Below are 20,635 nucleotides of genomic sequence, written 5' to 3'. Positions count from 1 at the left end.
CTCAGAAATCATCACTAAAGAACTTATTCATGTAACCAAACATCACTTGTTCCCTCAAAAACCTATTGAAATAAGAAATTAAAATTTATTTTAAAAGCCTGTTTCTACTCCTACCTGTGCAACATTCAGCCTGTTCTTTCTCTTGCCGCCTGGCCCACAAAACTATTCACAGACACTCATGACATTTCTAAACTGTCAATTCTTCCAGCGTCTGTTTTGGTGTCTATGTTAAAAATGTCTCCCTCTTCTCGACTCACTGTCTTCCTGCTATAAAAACAACAATCTGAAGCCCAGATACAACCTGGAGCCAACAGAGGCTGTGGGTGGCAGGGATATAGAGCTTGGGAACTTGGGTCAACAGGAAGAGGCCTGAATCCCGCTCCACAGACTTCAGTTGCGTAGCCTTGTCCATGTCGTGTATTCCCTGTAAGCTCCTTTGGTAGTAACAGAGAATGCTGCTCTCAAAGAATCAGCATGAGAAATAGACAAGGTACATGGCACAGGTCCTGGTCTGCAGCAACCGCCGGTCTGAGCATGTGCCAACTCCCTGAAGTGCACAGCACATCAAAATCATGTTAAAATAATGTAAGCAGAAATGTTAGTTTTTAAAATCTCATCATCACTGTCACTTTTGTCATCATCAACTTTAGCGTAAGGTCCTTGGTGGCTTTTGTTTCACCTTCACCTCCTTGAGGGACGGATCATTACAAATTCATTTTCATTACTTGAGCCTTTGCTATAATACTGAATTTGTCTTGATTTAAATTTTGAAATTTTATCTTTTTTGCATTCATTTTTATTCTTTTTTTTTTTTTTTGAGATGGAGTCTCCCTCTGTCACCCAGGCTGGAGTGCAGTGGTGCAATCTTGGCTGACTGCAGCCACTTCCTCCCAGGTTCAAGCAATTCTAGTGCCTCAGCACCCATAGAAGCTGGGACTACAAGTGCACACCATCATACCCAGCTAATTTTTGTGTTTTTAGTAAAGATGGTCTTTCACCGTTTTGGCCAGGCTGGTCTCAAACTGCTGACCTCAGGTGATCTGCCCACCATGGCCTCCCAAAGTGCTGGGATTACAGGCATAAGAAACCACACCCTGCTTTGATTTTTTTTAAAACATTGCATTAATACATCATTTATCTTCATTGCAGAGGTTTGTAGCACCCCCCTTAATTTTGTCCATTGTTTTAGTTCCATCCCTGTCACAGTTACAAAGGGAACCTAAACTCATCTCGTTTGTGTCTACATGTTTGCCTTCAACATATCTCTCAAGTCTCAGTAAAGACGTTATCTGTGTTCTGCAGCTTTGACTACTCTTGTATCTACCGTCAAGACAGAAGAGTACCACATCCCCAGCGCTACGCATCTCACCTCCCTTGCACATTCCTTCTCTGTCCTCCATCTAATGCAGGCACCCAGATGGCCAGGAGAACACCTGGCTTGTTTTTGCATGTGCTACGCCTTAAGTCAGCATCTGACATGTGAGGCACTCAATGAACATTTAACAGAGGGAGCAGATCAAACATTATCGTCGCAGTGACTGTGAAAGGACAGACTGTGATCTAGTGGGGTGGTGAAACAAATAATGGGTGTTGAAACTCGGTCATCACTGGCACTTACACACACACACACACACACACACACACACAAAACCAGACAGGTACTGTGGTTTACACCTGTAATCCCAGCACTTTGGGAGGCTAAGGCAGGTAGACTACCAGAGGTTAGGAGTTTGAGACCAGCCTGGCCAACAGGGTGAAACCTTGTCTCTACTAAAAATATCAAAATCAGCCAGGCATGATTGTGGGTGTCTGTGAGTGCCAGTAATCCCAGCTGCTCTGGAGGCTGAGACAGGAGAATTGCTTGAACCTGGGAGGCGTAGGCTGTAGTGAGCTAAGATGGAGATGACGTACTCTAGCCTGGGCAACAAGAGCAAAACTCTGTCTCAAAAAAACCCATAAGACAAAAAAACACAATCAAGAGAAAAAAACAGCAGAAGACACTCCCCATAGGTAAAAGTATCATTTTCTGAAACTTTTATTTCAGTCAAAATCACAGACCCCACACACACACACATAACTAAGTATAAATGCACTGGGTTGCAACATAAAAAACTTTAGTGGTCCAGAAAAGTGTGGAGGCTGTTTTAGAGCAACATACATCTTGATCTGTCCATCAGAGTTTGCCCTGCCACAGCCTAGAGAAAGCAACGTTTCCAAAGTCTTCCACAACGGTTCAGAGTTTGGGGAACAATTAGATTAGCAGCATGCTCAAAGACCAACCCAGGAAAAACAAGAAACACTAGAATACTGGAAGAGACTTGCTGGGGAATTTCTTGGGTATTAGATAATAAATAAATATTGACCTTTCACTAAACTAATGACATAAATTTCTCATTGAAATCACACCATCACAAGAAATCACACCATCACAAAAATTCACACCATCACAAAAACTCGATGACACCAAAGACTAGATGGGGTGAAATTCAGATTTGCCCAATCTAAAGGTTAGACTTGGTGAAAATAATCTATGAGAAAGAAAACTCACAATGCAAAAAGCTGTAAAATTTGGCATGTACAGAAAATAGGTAAGTGAAATCATCACTATAAAATATGTGTGTGTGTGTGTGTGTGTGTGTGTGTGTGTGTGTGTGTGTATAATGGTTTTGGCAAAAAGGATTTCAATAAAAGAAGAGCTTAACTATCTTTGGGCTGTTTAAAACCTGGATCAAACTATTTAATTGACTTAATGGAATTCACCCTGTATTATACTTCCATGAAAAAAATTGATCAGTGTTGATACAGCACTGATTAAAATGTTTTATTCATAAACAGAGTAAAAAAAATTCTTCAGGATGAAAACAGCAGGGCCGAATTGTCTGGTTTTCTCTCTCCCTATGCTAGATAGATTTTCTAACTACGCATGCCTACATGGTACAACCTAAACAAACCCAGGTACGGAGTCCTTACTGTCTACCAGTGTCCATCTGCATTGCTATCGCTAGCTCCTGTTGCCTTTATCAACCGTATTCAATGAACTGAGTAAGAAATCATACATATTTTTTGAGACGTAGTCTTGCTCATTCACCCAGGCTGGAGTGTTGTGGCACAATCTCGGCTCACCGCAACTGCTGCCTCTCAGGTTCAAGCGATTCTCTTGCCTCAGCCTCCCGAGCAGCTGGGATTACAGGCACCCACCATCACGACCAGCTAATTCCTGTATTTTCAGTAGACAGAGTGTCTCACTATACTGGTCAGTGTGTTCTCAAACTCCTGACCTTAGGTAACCCCCCCACCTCGCTCGGTCTCCCAAAGTGATGGGATTACAGGCATGAGCCACTGTGCCAAGCTGATAAATAAATTTTTCACAAAGACATATTTAAGATATAAACAGCTCTAGCCGGGCCAAGATAGTGAAACCTCGTCTCAACAAAAATACAAAAATTAGCCAGGAATGATGGCGGGTGCCTGTAATCCCAGCTACACCAGAGGTTGAGACAAGAGGATAACTTAGCCCTGGAAGGTTGAGGCTCATCAGGCTACAAAGAGCCATAATCTTGCCACTGCGCTCTAGGCTGGGTGAAAGAGCAAGACTCCTTCTCAAAAAAAATAAAAAGATATAAATAGCTCACTAGAAAATAATAGCATCCATAGGGGAAAGGGAATAGTAGAAAAACAGAAAAAGGCCAAAAGAAATAAATATGCATTTACTAGGGCAAGGCACGGTAGCTCATGCCTGTAATCTCAGCACTTTGGGAGGCCAACTCAGGCAGGCAACTTGAGGCCAGAGGTTCAAAATCAGCCTAGCCAACATGGTAAAACCCCATCTCTACTAAAACCACAAAAATTAGCTAGTTGTGGTAATGCATACCAGTAGTCCCAGCTACTCAGGAGGCTGAGGCAGGAGAATCACTTGAACCTGGGAGGCAGAGGTAGCAGTGAGCAGAGATCATGCCACTGCACTCCAGCCTGGGCAACAGTGAGACTCCACCTCAAAAAAAAAAAAAAAAAAAAAAAGGGAAAGGAAAGGAAGAAAAAGGAAGAAAGAAAACTATTTATTAGGTCCTTGTGAACTGTGATTACATGTATACACCACACACACACGCACACACGAACACATACATATCTAATTAAACGATCTGCCATCTGGGCTGCTGGCAGATTGCATGACAGCAATCAATAGCTAGCATGTGAATCATATGACAGTAAAACATTCAAAAAAATTTTCTAAAACTCTGAAGACGGGATGATTTTCAAATACCCATTTGTTCAAAGGGCACTGCATAGTCTCTGTAGTTGAACACGGACAATCCAGAAATATGTCCAAAATACAGCTGAAGATAAAGTTACTTTTGGCATGGAACTAAGATTCTGTGGGATATGCCTGTACTTCAACATAAATCGTTTTATTAATTCAAATTTGACTTGCTTCCAAAAAAGGGATCTAAGATGACTTAAAGAAAGAACATGCAGAGAACAAGGTGAATATAATGTATCAGAGTTGCTAAAAACTGGAGGGAGCTGATAGGCTAACCAGCGCATTCATATGGCCTGAAGAAGTACGCTGTGGAACTATGGGCTCCAACAATAGTTATAATTTCATCAACAAATGGAAGGAATAATGGTGGTTCCTCAAGGATCCTCCTTGGAATGAAGAGTTAAAGGGTGTTTCTCACCTTCAGTGGCATAACTCCCTATGTGTGGGGGTCAGATCATCACTAATATCCTTGACAATAGCTGTCTCTATGCCTTCACAAATCAGCAAGATGTCAGTAAAATTCATATTAACTGGTAGCACACGAAGAAGACTAGCATGTCTTGAGGATCTACTACAGATCAAAGGACATAGCTGTGTTTTACACACTCCCCACCAACAACCCAAAGATGTGGGAGCCACTCTCCCCATTTTACAATGAAAAAGAAAGGAAGGGCTGGGATTCACCCCAGGCTGATTTCTTCAACTTCAAAATCCAGAGCACGGCCCTTCTGCTACCTCACATTGCATCCGTCTTGAACCCAGCTCAGCTAAGCATCCTTTTCTCAGTTCCTTCCCACTCCGCCATGCTGTAGTGGGCTGTGGAAAATAAACGAGTTGGACACGTGAGACACTTGGAACAGAGCCTGACCAAAGCGAGTCCCACAAAATGTGAGTTGTTTTTATTACTGATTGCCTTTATCTTCCAGTTCTGCAGAATGTATACTCATTCAGTGAAAATTCACCAGTGACTCTCCTATTGTGTTAAAATACATTTCAAATCTTCACATTACAGACTAACGTGGCGACATATCCATGGTCAGGAGGACTTGGTAAAGATGAGTTTAACTTCTAATTTTTAAAAAAATTTGGCTTTGGAGAAAATTGGCCTCCACTGTGTCTGGGTTCAAATAAGAGCCCAGAAGAGCCTCTAGCAGGCAATGAGAGAAAGTGACATTGGAAGATGCAATTAACAAGCTTAAGTGTAAGGGGCAAGCAAACTGAAGCCCAAGAAAGACTCTTCCAGGTTAGGGATAAAGGAATCCAATATGTTCTTCTACTTTTCATATGTAAGAAATATACCAGCTCCTTCTCAGTGCTTGGAATACAAAGGACAAAGAGCTGAAGAAAACTGTATTGTTTTCATTATTGCGTATATTTCAGAATCTAATTCTTTTGAAATATGTTATAATTTTTTTCTTTTAAACATCCTCTTAGTACCTTTTTTAGAGGAAATCTGCTCTGGGTTAATGTTTAGACTTCAGTCATGATAATTGTACTACTTGGTCTTTGATGATTACAGAGAATTCACGGAGACAAATCATACACACAGCACACAAAAGCCACCAAGAGATGTTATATTCTAACACAAAAAGCATGCTTATCGTGTTCACCTGCCTAGAAATACTAAAACATCAAAAAAAGTTTAAGTTCCCAAATTTTACAGGTTTTCTTTTTGCTTTTAAAGAGTGAGAATACTAAGAAAGCATTATGCCGGTTTCAGTAGTTGATATACAGTATTTTTTTTTGATCTAGCGAATATACTTTTTATAGCTTTTCTCTGAAAGAAGGAACTTTCTAGCTCAGGTTACTTGGACACTGTGACTGTTTATTCTTCCCTTTTTTGAGTAGTCAGAAGAGATTTCTCCCTCAGTACTTCAAATAAATAAGGTATCCAGCTGAACAAACACCGTACATTCTCATGGATTACTTTGGCTTCTGAAAGAATATTTCACTTTCTTTTTTCAAAATGTAAATGATTAAAGAGGCCCCATCACATGAAACTCAAGGATGCAATGTTTAAAGAGGTTCAAATTCTATACAAGGTGGCAAGTGAAGAAACAGAAAGCCCAGCTCAATAAAAGAGCTTGATATTTCACGGGGCAAATTTGATATTTTACTGCTAAATTAGATGTTTTATTATACATTTTTAACATGGTTGGCTTCATAACACGAAAACCAAACTTTAGCATTCGAAATCAATCTCCACCATATTTTCTAAAAGTACCAAAGTAAAAGGTGGTTATTTTTCTAACTTCCTGCTTAAAAAAAAATCATCTTAACAAAAACAACAACAAATCCGAAGATTCCACCTAGTCTAGATATTCTACACAGGCTAGCAAATGACTGATCAGCCTTATCTCACTTTTATGGCATTAAAAAAAAAGTGTTCAGGATTTCTGGCTAGTTTTTGAAACGGAAATACAAATTCTGCAGTGCCTGTTTCTTTAGAAAGATGATTTGGGCCATGGACTAACATGAACCCCTTCTACTAAAGCAGCAGGAAAACAAACACTTGGCTTTAGGAAACATCCACACGTTTGTTTATTCTTTTCATAAGCTTTCTTATTAAAGGACTAAATCTTATCTCCCATCATGAAGCAGAAATGCATGAATATATATATGTGTATTTTAAATGGGTGCACTTGGTGCCTCTCTCAGCCCAGAAAGAGGGAAGATAAGAAGGATGCCAAAAGGACGCAACCAGAAGAAGCGTAAAGAAAAGACAAAATTACCCATGATAAATGCTACGGCTTCAGGCAGGCCAAGAAAAGTCATCAAGTCCTGTGAGTCAATCTACCAGCAGGTAGCAGGGCCCCGAAAAGGCAAGAAAATCCTAAACAAAACTCAAGTTGTGGAATGTGGTAGCTGGCCCTGATGACCCCTGCCTCTCCGTATTCATACCACTGTGAAATCCCTTCCCCTCAAACACGGATCAGACTCAGTGATTTCCTTCTAACAGAAAGAATATGGCAAAAGCCATGAGATGTCACTTCTGTGATTATGTAACAAACAACTGTGACTTACTTTTTACCAGTGAATTCTATTTCCTTCTTGGTTTCCATGCGTTGATAAAGCCAGCAGCCATGATGGGGATCCCTACGTCGCAAGGAACCAGACACCGGGAAGCAAAGGAAGGAATCCACTGGGCCGTGAGGGACTCAGTTCTGCCAGCAACCACCTGTGCTTGGAAGTGGCTCTTTCCCCTTGAGCCTTGAGCTTGTTACCTGGTACAATGCCTAGTTGACATAGCTCAATTTCTACCCTGCCCTAACTCTGCTTATCTTGAAGAAACAGGACACCTGTGATAAAAAGTTCCCTCTGTAATCAGACCAGCTGTGACTGGTTAGAACCAGGACAGGTGACCAAAGGACTTCAAAGGTCTCAGGCTTAATTATGATCTCATTTCCATGCTAAATGGCACTCCTACCAGTGCCATCATAGTTGACTATCACCATGACGATGATAAGAAGCCATAGAAGGATGAAAAGGAAGGCAGCAGTCTGGTATGGGAGGTTCAAAGCCCATTTCTAGAAAAGACATGATGATTCCTCCCCTTGGATTTAACATCCAGATGCTTCATTAAAAAAAAAAAAAAAAAAAAAAACAGCCGGGTGCCTGACGTCTGTAATCCCAGCACTTTGGGAGGCCAAGGCAGGTAGATCACCTCTGGAGTTCCAGACCAGCCTGACCAACATGGAGAAACCCCATCTCTACTAAAAATACAAAATTAGCCCAGCATGGTGGCGCCTGCCTGTAATTCCAGCTACTCAGGAGGCTGAGGCAGAAGAATCACTTGAACCCAGGAGGCAGAGTTTGCAGTGAGCTGAGATCGAGCCGTTGCACTCCAGCCTGGGAAACAAGAGTCAAACTCCATCTTGAAACAACAACAAACCTCTGTATTTTAACCTCCTCACCCCTCACTAGTGGAGAAGCTGGTTTATGAGTCATTCCGCTTGCTTCTCAACTCCACGGCCAATGAATAAAGACTGTACTGCTTGACACCCACTTCCAGATGTGTGTTGGCTTCATGACACCCAACAGGGAAAGACCCCATCTTTTGGGGCACCAGCTTTGTTGGTAAGAAGATGACTTCAGCCCCGTGGACACCTTGACTGCAGTATGTGACACCCTAAAGCAGATGGCCTAGCTAAGCCATGCCTGGTTCCTAATCTACAGAGACTGGAAAATAATATGCATTATATTAACCGGCTAAATATCAGGGTAATTTGTTACACAGTGACAAACAACTAACACATAGTTTTATTAATTTCTGCCTTTCTGTTTTGCTCATCCTGAGGACTTCCACCCCCTCATTATGAATTACTGTGGTCCTTTGGTCAGCTTCAGAATGGGCTGTATTTCAACGCATGGCTTAGAGGCAAGTAATAAGCGGGGCCATCATCCCGGAACATCTATTAATAATAGATTTTAGGCCAGAAGCGGTAGCTCGTGGCTGCAATCCCAGCATATTGAGAGGCCAAGGCAGGCGCATCACTTGAGGTCAGGAGTTCAACCCGAGCCTAGCCAGCATGGTGAAATCCTGTCCCAACTAAAATTATATGTTAGCCAGGCGTAGTGGTGTGTGCCTGTAATCCCAGCTATTTGGGAGACCGAGGCAGGAGGATCACTTACACCCAGAAGGTGGACGATGAAGAAAGTGGAGACCGAACCACTGCACTCCAGCCCGGGTGGCAGATGGAGACTCGGATTCAAATAATAATAAATAAAAATAATAGTTTCAGCTGCTTTGCTTGGCAGCTAGTAGCTTAGAACAAAGTTTCCCTTCCTCCATAACCCCTCCATCCGCTCTCCAGTAGCAGCTATACAGGTTTGGGAAATGCAATCCTGCCTGGTTTCTTCTTTCCTTCTTAAGTAAATGTCCATTTTTGTATTTCCTTCCACCTCCCATTAATTTCTAACTTGTTATTGTTACTTTTCAGAACCGTGGAGTATAAGGGGAGGCATGCATGTAAGCAGATATCTACATATGTGCAGGTGAATAATTACAGATACACTTTCACCACTGATAAATAGGGATTCAATTCCATCCACGCCACTTACTAAGTGCTCCAAGACAGTTCACTCAGCACCTCTAAACTTCAGTTTCCTTGTCTACAAAAGGAGGACAATTATCCTGAACTTCTGCATGGTATAGAAGTTCTACATGATGATGAAATAAATTGATTTACACAGATTTACTAATTTACAGCAAATGCTTAAGAAAAAAGCTCTTATGACAGTATTAAAATATTGCCATTTTTATTGGCATCAGAGTAAATGTACAGAGTTATAGATCTAGTTTCCTCTGTCATTCCAGAAAAATCCATCTGCCCAGGGTCTCTTCCAAGGCTACACAGCAAACCTGAACTAAAGCCTGATTTCCGTAAGATCAAATACTCTGGCTGTTTGGTTCAGAAAACAGAAAATAACTCAAATATTTCTAAAAAACCCTACCTTTGCAAGGAACTGGACTGGAAATGACTGGACATTGTAGAGAGAAGTATAAATAAGATATCCTGCCATCATGACCTTCCAGTATAGCAAAGAAAGGCACAAGGCATGGCATAATACACCTAAAATCAGTATACACTTGGCAGCGGCTCATACCTGTCATCCCAGCATTTTGGGAGGCCAACGTGGGTGGACCATTTGAGGTCAGAAGTTCAAGTCAGCCTGGTCAACATGGCAAAACTCTGTCTCTACTAAAAATACAAAAATTAGCCAGGTATAGTGGCACATGCCTGTAATCCCAGCTACATGGGAGGCTAATGCAGGAGAATGGCTTGAACTCAGGAGGGAGAAGTCACAGTGAGCCGCGACCACACCACTGCACTCTAGCCTGGGCGACAGAGCGAGACTCCATCTCAAAAATAAATAAAATAAAGTTGGCATGGCGCTGTGGCTCACACCTGTAATCCCATCACTTTGGAAGGCGGAGGCAGGCGGAGTACCTGAGGTCAGGAGTTCGAGACCAGCCTGGCCAACATGGAGAAACCCCATTTCTACTAAAAATACGAAATTAGCCAGCATGGTGGCACACACTTGTAATCCCAGTTACTAGGGAGGTTGAGGCAGAAGAATCGCTTGAACCCAGGAGGCTGAGGTTGCGGTGAGCCAAGATTGCGCCATTGCACTCCAGCCTGGGGGAGAGCGAAACTCAGTCTCAAAAAAAAAAAAAAAAAATCATACACTTGGTACTGTGGTCAATGTTCATCAAATAGTAAGAAAAACATATCATAATAAGTAACTTTTATAAGGCAATAATGAATAATTATAATATTAACTATAATATCAATAGTAGTAATAAAATCATCACAATAATAGTAACACTAGCTGGCATTTACTGAGTTCCTGTGATGTCACAGAAATGCTTCCAAGAACCTTCCAGGCCTTCCTGTCTTCAGTACTTGCAATAACTGCCTGAGGCAGGCAGCATCTGGTGTCACAGCAAAGGCGGGCAAGGACCCAAGACGTCAGGATGTTGACCAAGGCCATGGAGAAGGCAAGCAGCAGAATTCAGCATCTGAACCAAAAGCCCATACTCTTTCCACACTTCCTAAGACTGGAAAAGAGCTTCATAGGTTACAAAATACTCTCCGGAACATGGTCTCAAGCATGACAGATATATTTTATGACCATTGTCCATTAAACTGATAGTCTACTGAGTTTTATAGATGATCCCTCCGACACCTTTTCACCACACTAAAGGAAGAAAAAGACATCAATGCTGTGAGCATTTCTATTTTGCTCTCAGCCTTTCCAGAGCTAAAAGAGGCAAAATAAGCCCAGTTATCAGTCTACACACAAACAGCTACACATTTGACTATTTTGGCCAAGTTACACAGCCCATTTTCCGAAGCAGAGCAAAGGCTAGTCTCATCAAAAACATAAGTAAAGCTGTTGCTTTTCTTTCTTTTTTTCCCCCCAGACAGAGTCTTGCTCCTTCACCCAGGCTGGAGTGCAGTGGCACAATCTCTGCTCACTGCAACCGTCACTCCCAGGTTCAAGCAATTCTCCTGCCTCTGCCTCTTGAGTAGCTGGGACTACAGACACGATCCACCATGTCCAGCTAATTTTTTTGTATTTTTAGTAGAGACAGGGTTTGGCCGTGTTGGCTAGGCTGGTTTCAAACTCCTGGCCTCAAGTGATCTGGCCCACCTCAGCCTATGAAGATGATGGTTTATTTGTTTTGTTCATGAACCAAAGTCAGTATTATTTCTTTCTCTGAAGATAAATCAGTGAAAACAATTACTCAAATTAAAGCTCCTTCCTGGCCTGAAGTCTGAGTAGTGTCTCCCTTCATGTCCATGCCTATCATCTGTATCCCCAACATAAGGCCCCCATGAGGACAGGGACCTTGTTTAGCATTCTGTCCCTAGCAGAGCACCTGACACATGTTAGATGCTCAATAATAGTTATTGAATGAATGAACGAATGAATGCACATCAAAAAGATCTTGTGCCAAGCTTTTTGTGGCCCACACATGAATTGATTCAGGAGAGAGCCCTTCTTCTAGAACATCTGTCCCCTTTACTCACAAATGCCCAAAATCCTTTCTGGAAGTAGATGGGGTGTCATATTTACTAAAGTGCACAGCCTGAAAGAATGGCTTTTGAGGAAGAAGAATCTCTACGCTAGGTCAGCTTACACCCTTATGTGCACCTGTATCATTTCATTTCCCTTCACCCCACTATGTGGAATGTCCAGAAAGGTCTGCATTTCACTGATGGGCTCACCAGGCTCACTATGTGATTAACTGAGATGCAGCCACTTTTACCGCAGGTTTGGAACCTGGGATCTGAAACACATATACGGAAGAATTATGGAGCTTACGTGGTGCCTGTAGGGTTTTCTAGCCAGTCATTCCCAAGTATAACCATCACTTCCAACAAAGGGAAAAAGAGTAACAGCAGCACTTAAATGAGTTCTCCCTGAAGTCAAATATATTCCATTGAGAGGACTGCTCCTCCTCCCCGTGTCCTTCCAACAATCTTCCACACTAAAATGTCCATTCTCTTTTAAAATGATGTGGTAGGTTCGGTTTTTCATCCGAAATTGATGAAACACAAGGTCCGTGGGCCCGTGTTAGTCTCCGTTTTTTCTTTCCTTTCAAATTAAACTGTTCTATTAACCCACAGGATGACTATTCTTGGTTAACGGATTCATTTTACAGATAAGAAAACTGAGAACCAGAGAGGGTAAGTGATTTGCTCAGAGACCCACAAGTGTTTCACGAGAGCACGTCCTACGACGACATTACGTGAGTAATGACGTTAGATGAGTGAAGATATAAAGAAGTAAATCCACGACCATGGAGCGTGGCATGGAGCTGGGAACATGTTCTCAGCTGATTTGCAGAGTATTACTTTATCATGGTGTCACAAGATGACAGAGAGGGGTTCGTTTCCCAACGATTCTGAGCACCAGGTTTGAGCCCTCTTTGTTTTTGCTAGGAAAACATTACCTTACACCTTACAGGGAAAAATCAACACATCCAGTGAGTTATACAAAAATCAATGTTCATAGAAGAAACATTCCAGAAACGTCGTCATGGGGCAATACAAACTCCTGGCATCGGTTTAATCACGCTGGCCTCCAGTATCTAAACTGTGCTGCCGCCAAAAATCACTGGAAAGCAGCATGAAATTGGAGAAAAGGAAACTGAAAGAGGGGAGGATCAAAGAAGCCACCGCAAACTTAAAAGAAAAAAGAAAGGCAAAGTAATGTAAGAGCTAGAAAGAGTTAGAAAGAAGCAGCGCATTACCAAGATGCCAGCGGGTACACAGAAGAAAAGGAAACGAGGAAGATAAAACTAGGGGAATTGCAAATCTTGGTTAAACGTTCATTAAATAATTTGTCACACATATTAAGGCCAGATCGTCACTTTCTCCCCCCTCTCGGGTGCTCATTCAGGAACAAAGGCCGAGGTCGATGTAAAACACTATAAAGCAAGGCAGAAAAAATACAGTGATGAGGCGCTACAGCCTCACCAGTGCAGACATAGTTTCCTTCTCTTTAAGAAGAGAGGGCTTGATCTTTCTTGTTGGTGCCGCTCAAACAGGCAACCAGTGGGGCTGAGAATCCACTCTGCGGAACCTTAATGAATTCTGATGACCATTCTGTAATCGGCCTCAGTGGTTCCCGAGGCTGGGCCATATGGGTTTTTTTGGGATTTTGTTTTTTTTTTTTGTTTCTTTGTTTTTTGGTGTTATTGTTGTTTTTTGAGATGGAGTCTCACTCCATTACCCAGGATGGAGCCCAGTGGCGCAGTGTCAGTTCATTGCAACCTCTGCCACCCACGTTCAGGTTCAAGTGATTTTCGTGTTTCACCCTCCCAAGCAGGTTGGACTACAGACACGAGCCACCATGCCTGGCTAATTTTTTTTAGTAGAGACAGGGTTTCGTAATGTTGACCAGGCTGGTCTCGAACTCCCGACTTCAGGTGATCCACCCGCCTCGGCCTCTCAAAGTGTTGGGATTACAGGCGTGAGCCACCGTGCCCAGCCCATACAAGCTTTTGATGTTCAGTGTTAACATCATTAGAATAGGTATCTATAAACAATGGGAAGAGAAGCAACCAATTTCTTGTGAAATAAGCCAGGTACAGAAAGAAAAATTCTCTATGATCTCACTTTCTGTGTGGCATCTAAAGCAGCTGAACTCACAGAAGCAGAGAGTAGATGGCGGTTCCCAGTAGGAGATGGTCTCCGGGAAGTGGAAGGGGGTGATGAATGAGAGATAGCGGTCAAAGGATTCAGAATTTCAGTGAGACACAATGAATAGGTTCTAGAGATCTATTGTTCAGCATGGTGAATATAGTTAATAATAATAATAATGTATTATATACTTGAAAACTGCTGAGACTAGACTTCCAATGTTTTTGCCACACACACAAAAATGATAGCTATGTAGAGTGATGGATATGTTAATTAGCTTGACTGTGGGACTCATTTCACAATGCACATGTATATCAAAACAACACATTTCACACTGTGAATATATGTACGTTTTTTTTTTCTGTAGAGACAGGGCCTAGCTCTGTCACCCAGGCTGGAGTGCAGGGACACCATCATTGCTCACTGCAGCCTTGAACTCCCAGGCTCAAGTCATCCTCCCACCTTGGCCTCCCCAAATGCTGGGATCACAGACATAAGCCACCATGCCCAGCCACAAATATATATATATATATATATATATTTTTTTTTTTTTTCCACACATACCTCAATAAAGCTGGGGAAAATGATAATAGTAACAGCAATAATAATGGTTATTCTGTATCTAGCATGTTCTGAATGCTGAACATTCATAATCTTTCATTTTTTGTTGTTGTTGTTGTTTTTGACACGGAGTTTCACTCTTGTTACCCAGGCTGGAGTGCAATGGTGCGATCTTGGCTCACCGCAACCTCTGCCTCCTGGGTTCAGGCAATTCTCCCGCCTCAGCCTCCCGAGTAGCTGGGATTACAGGCACGCGCCACCATGCCCAGCTAATTTTTTGTATTTTTAGTAGAGACGGGGTTTCACCATGTTGACCAGGATGGTCTCAATCTCTTGACCTCGTGATCCACCTGCCTCGGCCTCCCAAAGTGCTGGGATTACAGGCTTGTGCCACCGCGCCCAGCCCATAATCTTTTATTTCTACTGAATGCCAATAACAATACCAATTAACATTTCTTAAGCTTCTAGCACATTCGAGAGTCCATAAGTTCATAATCTTTAACTCTCAAGACAAGCCCATGAGGTAGGTATAACATCCCAGTTTTATGCATGAATCTTAAGCAGGCATTGAACCTTGCCCGAGAGTTAGAATGGTAGTGAGAGGCCGGGCGCGGTGGCTCAAGCCTGTAATCCCAGCACTTTGGGAGGCCGAGGCCAGTGGATCACGAGGTCAAGAGATCGAGACCATCCTGGTCAACATGGTGAAACTCCGCCTCTACTAAAAATACAAAAAAAAAAAAAATTAGCTGGGCACGGTGGTGCGTGTCTGTAATCCCAGCTACTCAGGAGGCTGCGGCAGGAGAATTGCCTGAACCCAGGAGGCAGAGGTTGCGGTGAGCCGAGATCGCGCTGTTGCACTCCAGCCTGGGTAACGAGAGCGAAACTCCGTCTCAAAAAAAAAAAAAAAAGAATGGTAGGGAGCTAGGGTTGGATCTGAGAGCTGTCTAGCTCTGCAGCTTATCCTGTCGCGCCTATGCCTCATCTCTCTCTCCTTACATTCAATCCCTCTGTACATACCCACACCACTGGGTACATCTCTTACATGGCACTTGACCATGAGCCTGGGGGGCACCTTGGGTGTTTGCTGTGTGACTCTGGGCAGGTCACCTTGCCTTATGTTTTCTGTATTTACACATTCTAAACTGTAATCCCTTGCCTACCTCAGAGGGACAAATGGTACGAAATACATTAAGGACTGTCATTTATCGAGCACCTGGTCATCTTTAACGTATTCATTTACAAACATTTACTGAGAATTTACTCTATGGACCATGAATACAGTAGTGTGAAGGGAAAAACACCGCTGTCAAGAGAAGGGGAGACAGACATTTAATAAGAAACTAGAAGCCAGGCACGGGGGCGCACACCTGTCATCCCAGCATTGTGGGAGGGCGAGGAGGGCGGATCACGAGGTCAAGAGATCGAGACCAGCCTGGCCAACATGGTGAAACCCCATTTCTACTTAAAAATACAAAAATTTAGCTGGGTGTGGTGGCACACACCTGTAGTCCCAGCTACTCAGGAGGCTGAGGCAGGAGTATTACTTGAACCCAGGAGGCAGAGGTGGCAGTGAGCAGAGACCGTGCCACTGCACTCCAGCCTGGTGCCTGGCGACAGAGCAAGCCTCTGTCTTTAAAAAGAAAGAAAGAAAGAAAAAAAATCTACAGGCCAGGAACAGTGGCTCATGCCTGTAATCCCAGCACTTTGCGAGGCTGAGGCCAAGATGGGCAGATCACCTGAGGTCAGGAGTTTGAGACCAGCCTGGTCAACACGGTGAAAGCCCATCTCTACTAAAAATACAAAAGCCAGGTGTGGTGGCAGGCGCCTGTAATCCCAGCTACTCAGGAGGCTGAGGCAGGAGAATCACTTGAACCCAAGAGGTGGAGTTTGCAGTGAGCCGAGATCATACCACTACACTCCAGTCTGCGTGACAGAGAGAGACTCCATCATATACACAAAAGAAACCCTACAGAAATTTTATTTTTAAATTGCAGTTGTGTTAAATGTTATGAAGAGGAAATTCCGAAGACCCTTCCCTGACTCATTCAGCACACATTTATGGAGTGCTCTTAGGGGTCAGACAGTAATCCAGACAATGGCTGGTGTGAAGGAACGTATTGGAGAGCTTGATCTAGTCCAAGAGACCAGAACTGCTTCCTTAAGGTGTGCTGTCTGGACTGAGTTTTGTGGGACAGGTGCAAATTAAAAGTAGAGGAGGAATATTCTAGGCTGAAGAAGAACATGTTTCAATACCCTTAGGAAGAAACAGCACCGAGCCGGAAGTGACCGGAGGTGTAGCGGGTCAAGTGGATGGGGACCAGATAAGACCAGATGACTTTCATTTGAATTCTCTCTTCTTCTTACAGCCACCCCTATAAAACAGATAGCATTTCCATTTGGTACATGAGAAAGCAATTAAAATATGTGCCACCTATTCAACACCATTACCCTAGCTTTGTTCTTGGCCATCAGAGTTTGCCTCCCACCCTAGAGGCTCAAAACACCAGTTATGCACTTTTCTAGCCTCCCTTATAACTAGAATATAAATAGCTGACTCCACCCCAACCAGTGGGATCTGGCAGGAAGTGAGCTCGGGAGCACAGTTCTGAAACAGAACTCTCTCTTGATAAAGGAAAGAGGCATGCAATGAGGAGCCTCACCTCTTCCATCTGTGCCTTTGGACCTTAACAAGTAGGAGGCAATGGCTGGCACCACAGCAGCCATCTTGTAAGCATAAGGGAAAAGTGAAGATCATCACAACGGAGCCACCCATACAGCAGCCAAAGACAGCCCTTGCTGCCTTGACTCCTCTAGATATATGGGAGAGCAAAACCTCTATTATTCCAACAACCTTTAAGTGAGTATTAATAACTTGTGGCCTAAACAGCTAAACTGCTGTAGAAAATTATCCTCAGGAAGACCAAATTATTTCAAAATTACAAAACTAAAAGGGAGTAGAGGCTGAATTCTGAAGACAAGCCTCTCGATTCTAAATCTTTTGCCCTTTTCCAGCTTACCATATCCACCAGTCTCTGGAATAAGCAAGCACTGTAAACTTCAAAGCTCTGGACATAATTAAGGGAGGATTACTAAAATCAATGCTGATGCTAATCCGAGACAGGAAGAAGAATGTTTGAGGCTGCGGGAAGGTGGCATGAGTGGGGGTAAGCCAGCCAGCTACCAGGTCCTCCCACTGAGAGGCCACTGCAGAAAAGCACCAGTGTGGGCCAAACACGAAGGGGTCCTGAGAGTCCAGTTTTCTTTCTTTTCCTTTCCTTTTTTTTTTTGACACGGAGTCTCAGGCTGGAGAGCAATGGCATAATCTCCGCTCACTGCCAACTCCACTTCCTAGGCTCAAGTGATTCTCCTGTCTCAGCCTCCCAGGTAGCTGGGACTATAGGCTTGTACCAGCATGCTGGGCTAATGTTTGTATTTTTAGTAGAGATGGGGTTTCACCACATTGGTCAGGCTGGTCTTGAACCCTTGACCTCATGATCCACCCACCTTGGCCTCCCAAAGTGCTGGGATTACAGGCATGGGAGTCCAGTTTTCTAACCTATCTGGACCAGCAAGAGAAAGGCAATCAGAGAATGCAACCCTCACTCAGGAGTCTCAAAATTATTCAGATTTGTTTAGAATACACTAAAATCTCCACTTTGAAAATCGTATTTCCTCCTCCCAACAAAAAGAGGCCTGTTTTCTATACCCTTTGCCTTGTATGTGATACACCAGTGTACCAGTAAACATTCAAGCAGAGGGCTTTGTCCTTGATGGTATCCACAGTGTAGTCAGCTGCAGGTATTTAGACAGGGGAAGGGGGAGAAGGATTTTTCTAAAATACTCATTTAAAGAACAAATCAACATCTATTATCTCCTTCATTATGTTTTAAATTGTACAACTATAAATCACCCTGCGGCGGGTTATTCAAGGGCAGAATTACCCTGTTTGGCTTTCACGAAGGTTAGAAGGATGACATCTTGTGCTTTTTCTAGTTGTAATTTATAACTTTGCAACAGGACCAGCGTTGCAGGCCCATCCATTAGCAGGGTAGCCGCACATCTGTTAAAACTCAGCACGATGACGGGCTTTACACGGGCACAGGAAACGTAACCCGATCGTTGCAGAAGGTCTACACACGCAAGCCATTTTTTAATGTAAAATGATTGGAAAGTGCAGTTCCCTAAAACATCTGCTAAGCTCCTGCTACCCTAACACACCATATTCCTCTCTACTGTTACCTGCCAACGCAAATATTTGGTTGCACAAAACACTCCTAAGAGGCACGTGACAGCGCTCAGCTTCAAATTTACATACTGGTCCACAAAGTACTGACTTGGACCTGGGAACTCTGGCGAGGGTGTGTGTACCAGGACTGAAACCTTACGTGGAATAAAAAGGTGGCAGGGGGTTAGGAGGGGGGCGGGGAGGACATTAATTTCACTGAAGGTGCTGTCAAACATTTCAAAAAGAAAGCATAACTGCACAACTAGATACAGATGGGAAGGGTACTACGGTGCACTGGACAAAGCAAAAGCAGCTGAGATTAGCAAGTGAAGGTTTGCAAAGCGGTGTATCATTTTCTTGAACACGCTGGGTGAGCTCTCTGTGCCTTTCAACGGCAAAATAAAGATCGTCATTCTAAGACTGTAGAACGTAGAATTCTTAATTCTAATAGAAATTATGAGAAATTTATGAAAATACATGCTGATACATAAACCATCTTGGTATCTGGGATAAACTGCCAACCTGCATCTTATTTGGAAGTGTGGTAGGATTTTAAAGTCATCAGACATGGCTGCAAATGCAAAAAGCCAAGATTAGCCTTGAAAATCCCTCATGTGAACCAGATACAATGCCTGGTTTTCTGAATTGAAACCCATAGAATAATATGTCTATGTAAATACATATATATACTAAAATACAGTATATAATTTTTTCACCAACTCAGAAGTTCTTACCAAAGGATCGACATCAGTGCATGTCTGTGAAAAATATTTTAAAATAATTTAGCTGCATAAAATAATGCTCTAGACACAGGAAAATAAACACATACTGCACACATGATGGGACTTCATCATTAGAAAGTGCTCAGCAAATGTTAGTTTCAGATATTTTAGAAGCAGCTGTTTGAAGGATCATGCATCTTTTTTGTGAATGACATTTAAAAATAACTCAATTTCCATGTTTATCATTTTTATTTTACCATAAATTGGAGGCAAGAGGGAACAAACGCTTCTCCCCAGGACTCACCCAATACACTTGTCCAGTGCTCTGGATCTCAAGAGGAAAAGGGTGGCAGAGACATGGCATTACCAGTAGGGGCCGCTGTGCTGAGAATTGATTCCTATGAGTTTCTCATTAGTGATTATTATACTGCAGGCAGCCAAAATGGAAAAATTAATTAATTTCAAAGCGATAATGCATTTACAGCAACAATTAGAAATGTATAACTGTAAAAGGGCAACATTTAAAAGACAGATTACATTTAATAAAGTTGCACAAGAACATCCAATTGTAAAATTACTGATCTGCAACAATATTCCTTAAAGAGGCACTTAAAATAGCCTGACTCCATGAAGGGTGACCTAATTACTGTAACTAAAATCACCATAGTCACAGCAAGTCACTGCAAATAAAAAAGGGACGTTGATATTAGAACACTGCTGTTTAATACTTAAGGGAGCCGGCTACAGTGGAGAAACGAAGGCAGGGCTTCTGAGCGCAAGGCTGGGTTGTATTTCTTGCTCCCTGGACCTCATGCAATGGAACGTGTATCCAGCAATACTCATGTCAGAAACAAACACCCTCTGCAAGGTAAAAGGCAGACAAAGCAGAGCACACTAGCCATCTGGTGATAGGGAGACTCCATCTCGGCTAAGCTGCTCGATTAGCATTTAGAAACCAAATCTTTACCTGGAGAAGAAATGGGATACAGCTACATGGTTTATGGCCCATAATACGTCTTTTAAAATGGCAGAGTATACCCTTTGTCCCAGAAAGAGATGCTTTATCCCTTGGAAGCAATGCCAGCCGATATACACAGGACAGTCCAAGAGGGTGATTTTTCCAGTCAATCCAGTCTATATTACTAGGAAAATGACCAATCCCAGGTCTACCTTCATGGGGATCCCTCTTCTAAATGCAGAATCCTAAATGTTT

The 20,635-nt window shown here is 42.7% G+C and overlaps 1 protein-coding gene across 19 annotated transcripts in view; it reads right to left on the bottom strand.

The window, feature by feature from the left end:
- Positions 1-20,635, bottom strand: part of WWOX (WW domain containing oxidoreductase) — a 1,143,691-nt gene that overhangs the window by 767,935 nt on the left and 355,121 nt on the right. For 2 of the 19 annotated variants that reach the window (XR_013530200.1, XR_013530204.1), the window contains exon 9: positions 7,283-20,635. The exons of 14 other annotated variants lie outside the window; for them this stretch is intronic. Coding sequence is in view for 1 of the 5 variants with exons in the window: in XM_078357815.1 (XP_078213941.1) it covers positions 20,612-20,635 (24 nt within the window). In the remaining 4 variants the exon portion in view is untranslated. 3 more of the 19 variants (XR_013530201.1, XR_013530203.1, XM_078357815.1) reach the window with 3 other exon arrangements.

This window comes from Callithrix jacchus, chromosome 20 (genome assembly GCF_049354715.1).
Source record: "Callithrix jacchus isolate 240 chromosome 20, calJac240_pri, whole genome shotgun sequence".
NCBI classification, from domain to species: domain Eukaryota; kingdom Metazoa; phylum Chordata; class Mammalia; order Primates; family Cebidae; genus Callithrix; species Callithrix jacchus.
The sequence above is the reverse complement of the archived record's forward strand: the minus strand, read 5'-3'. Positions and strand labels throughout refer to the sequence as shown.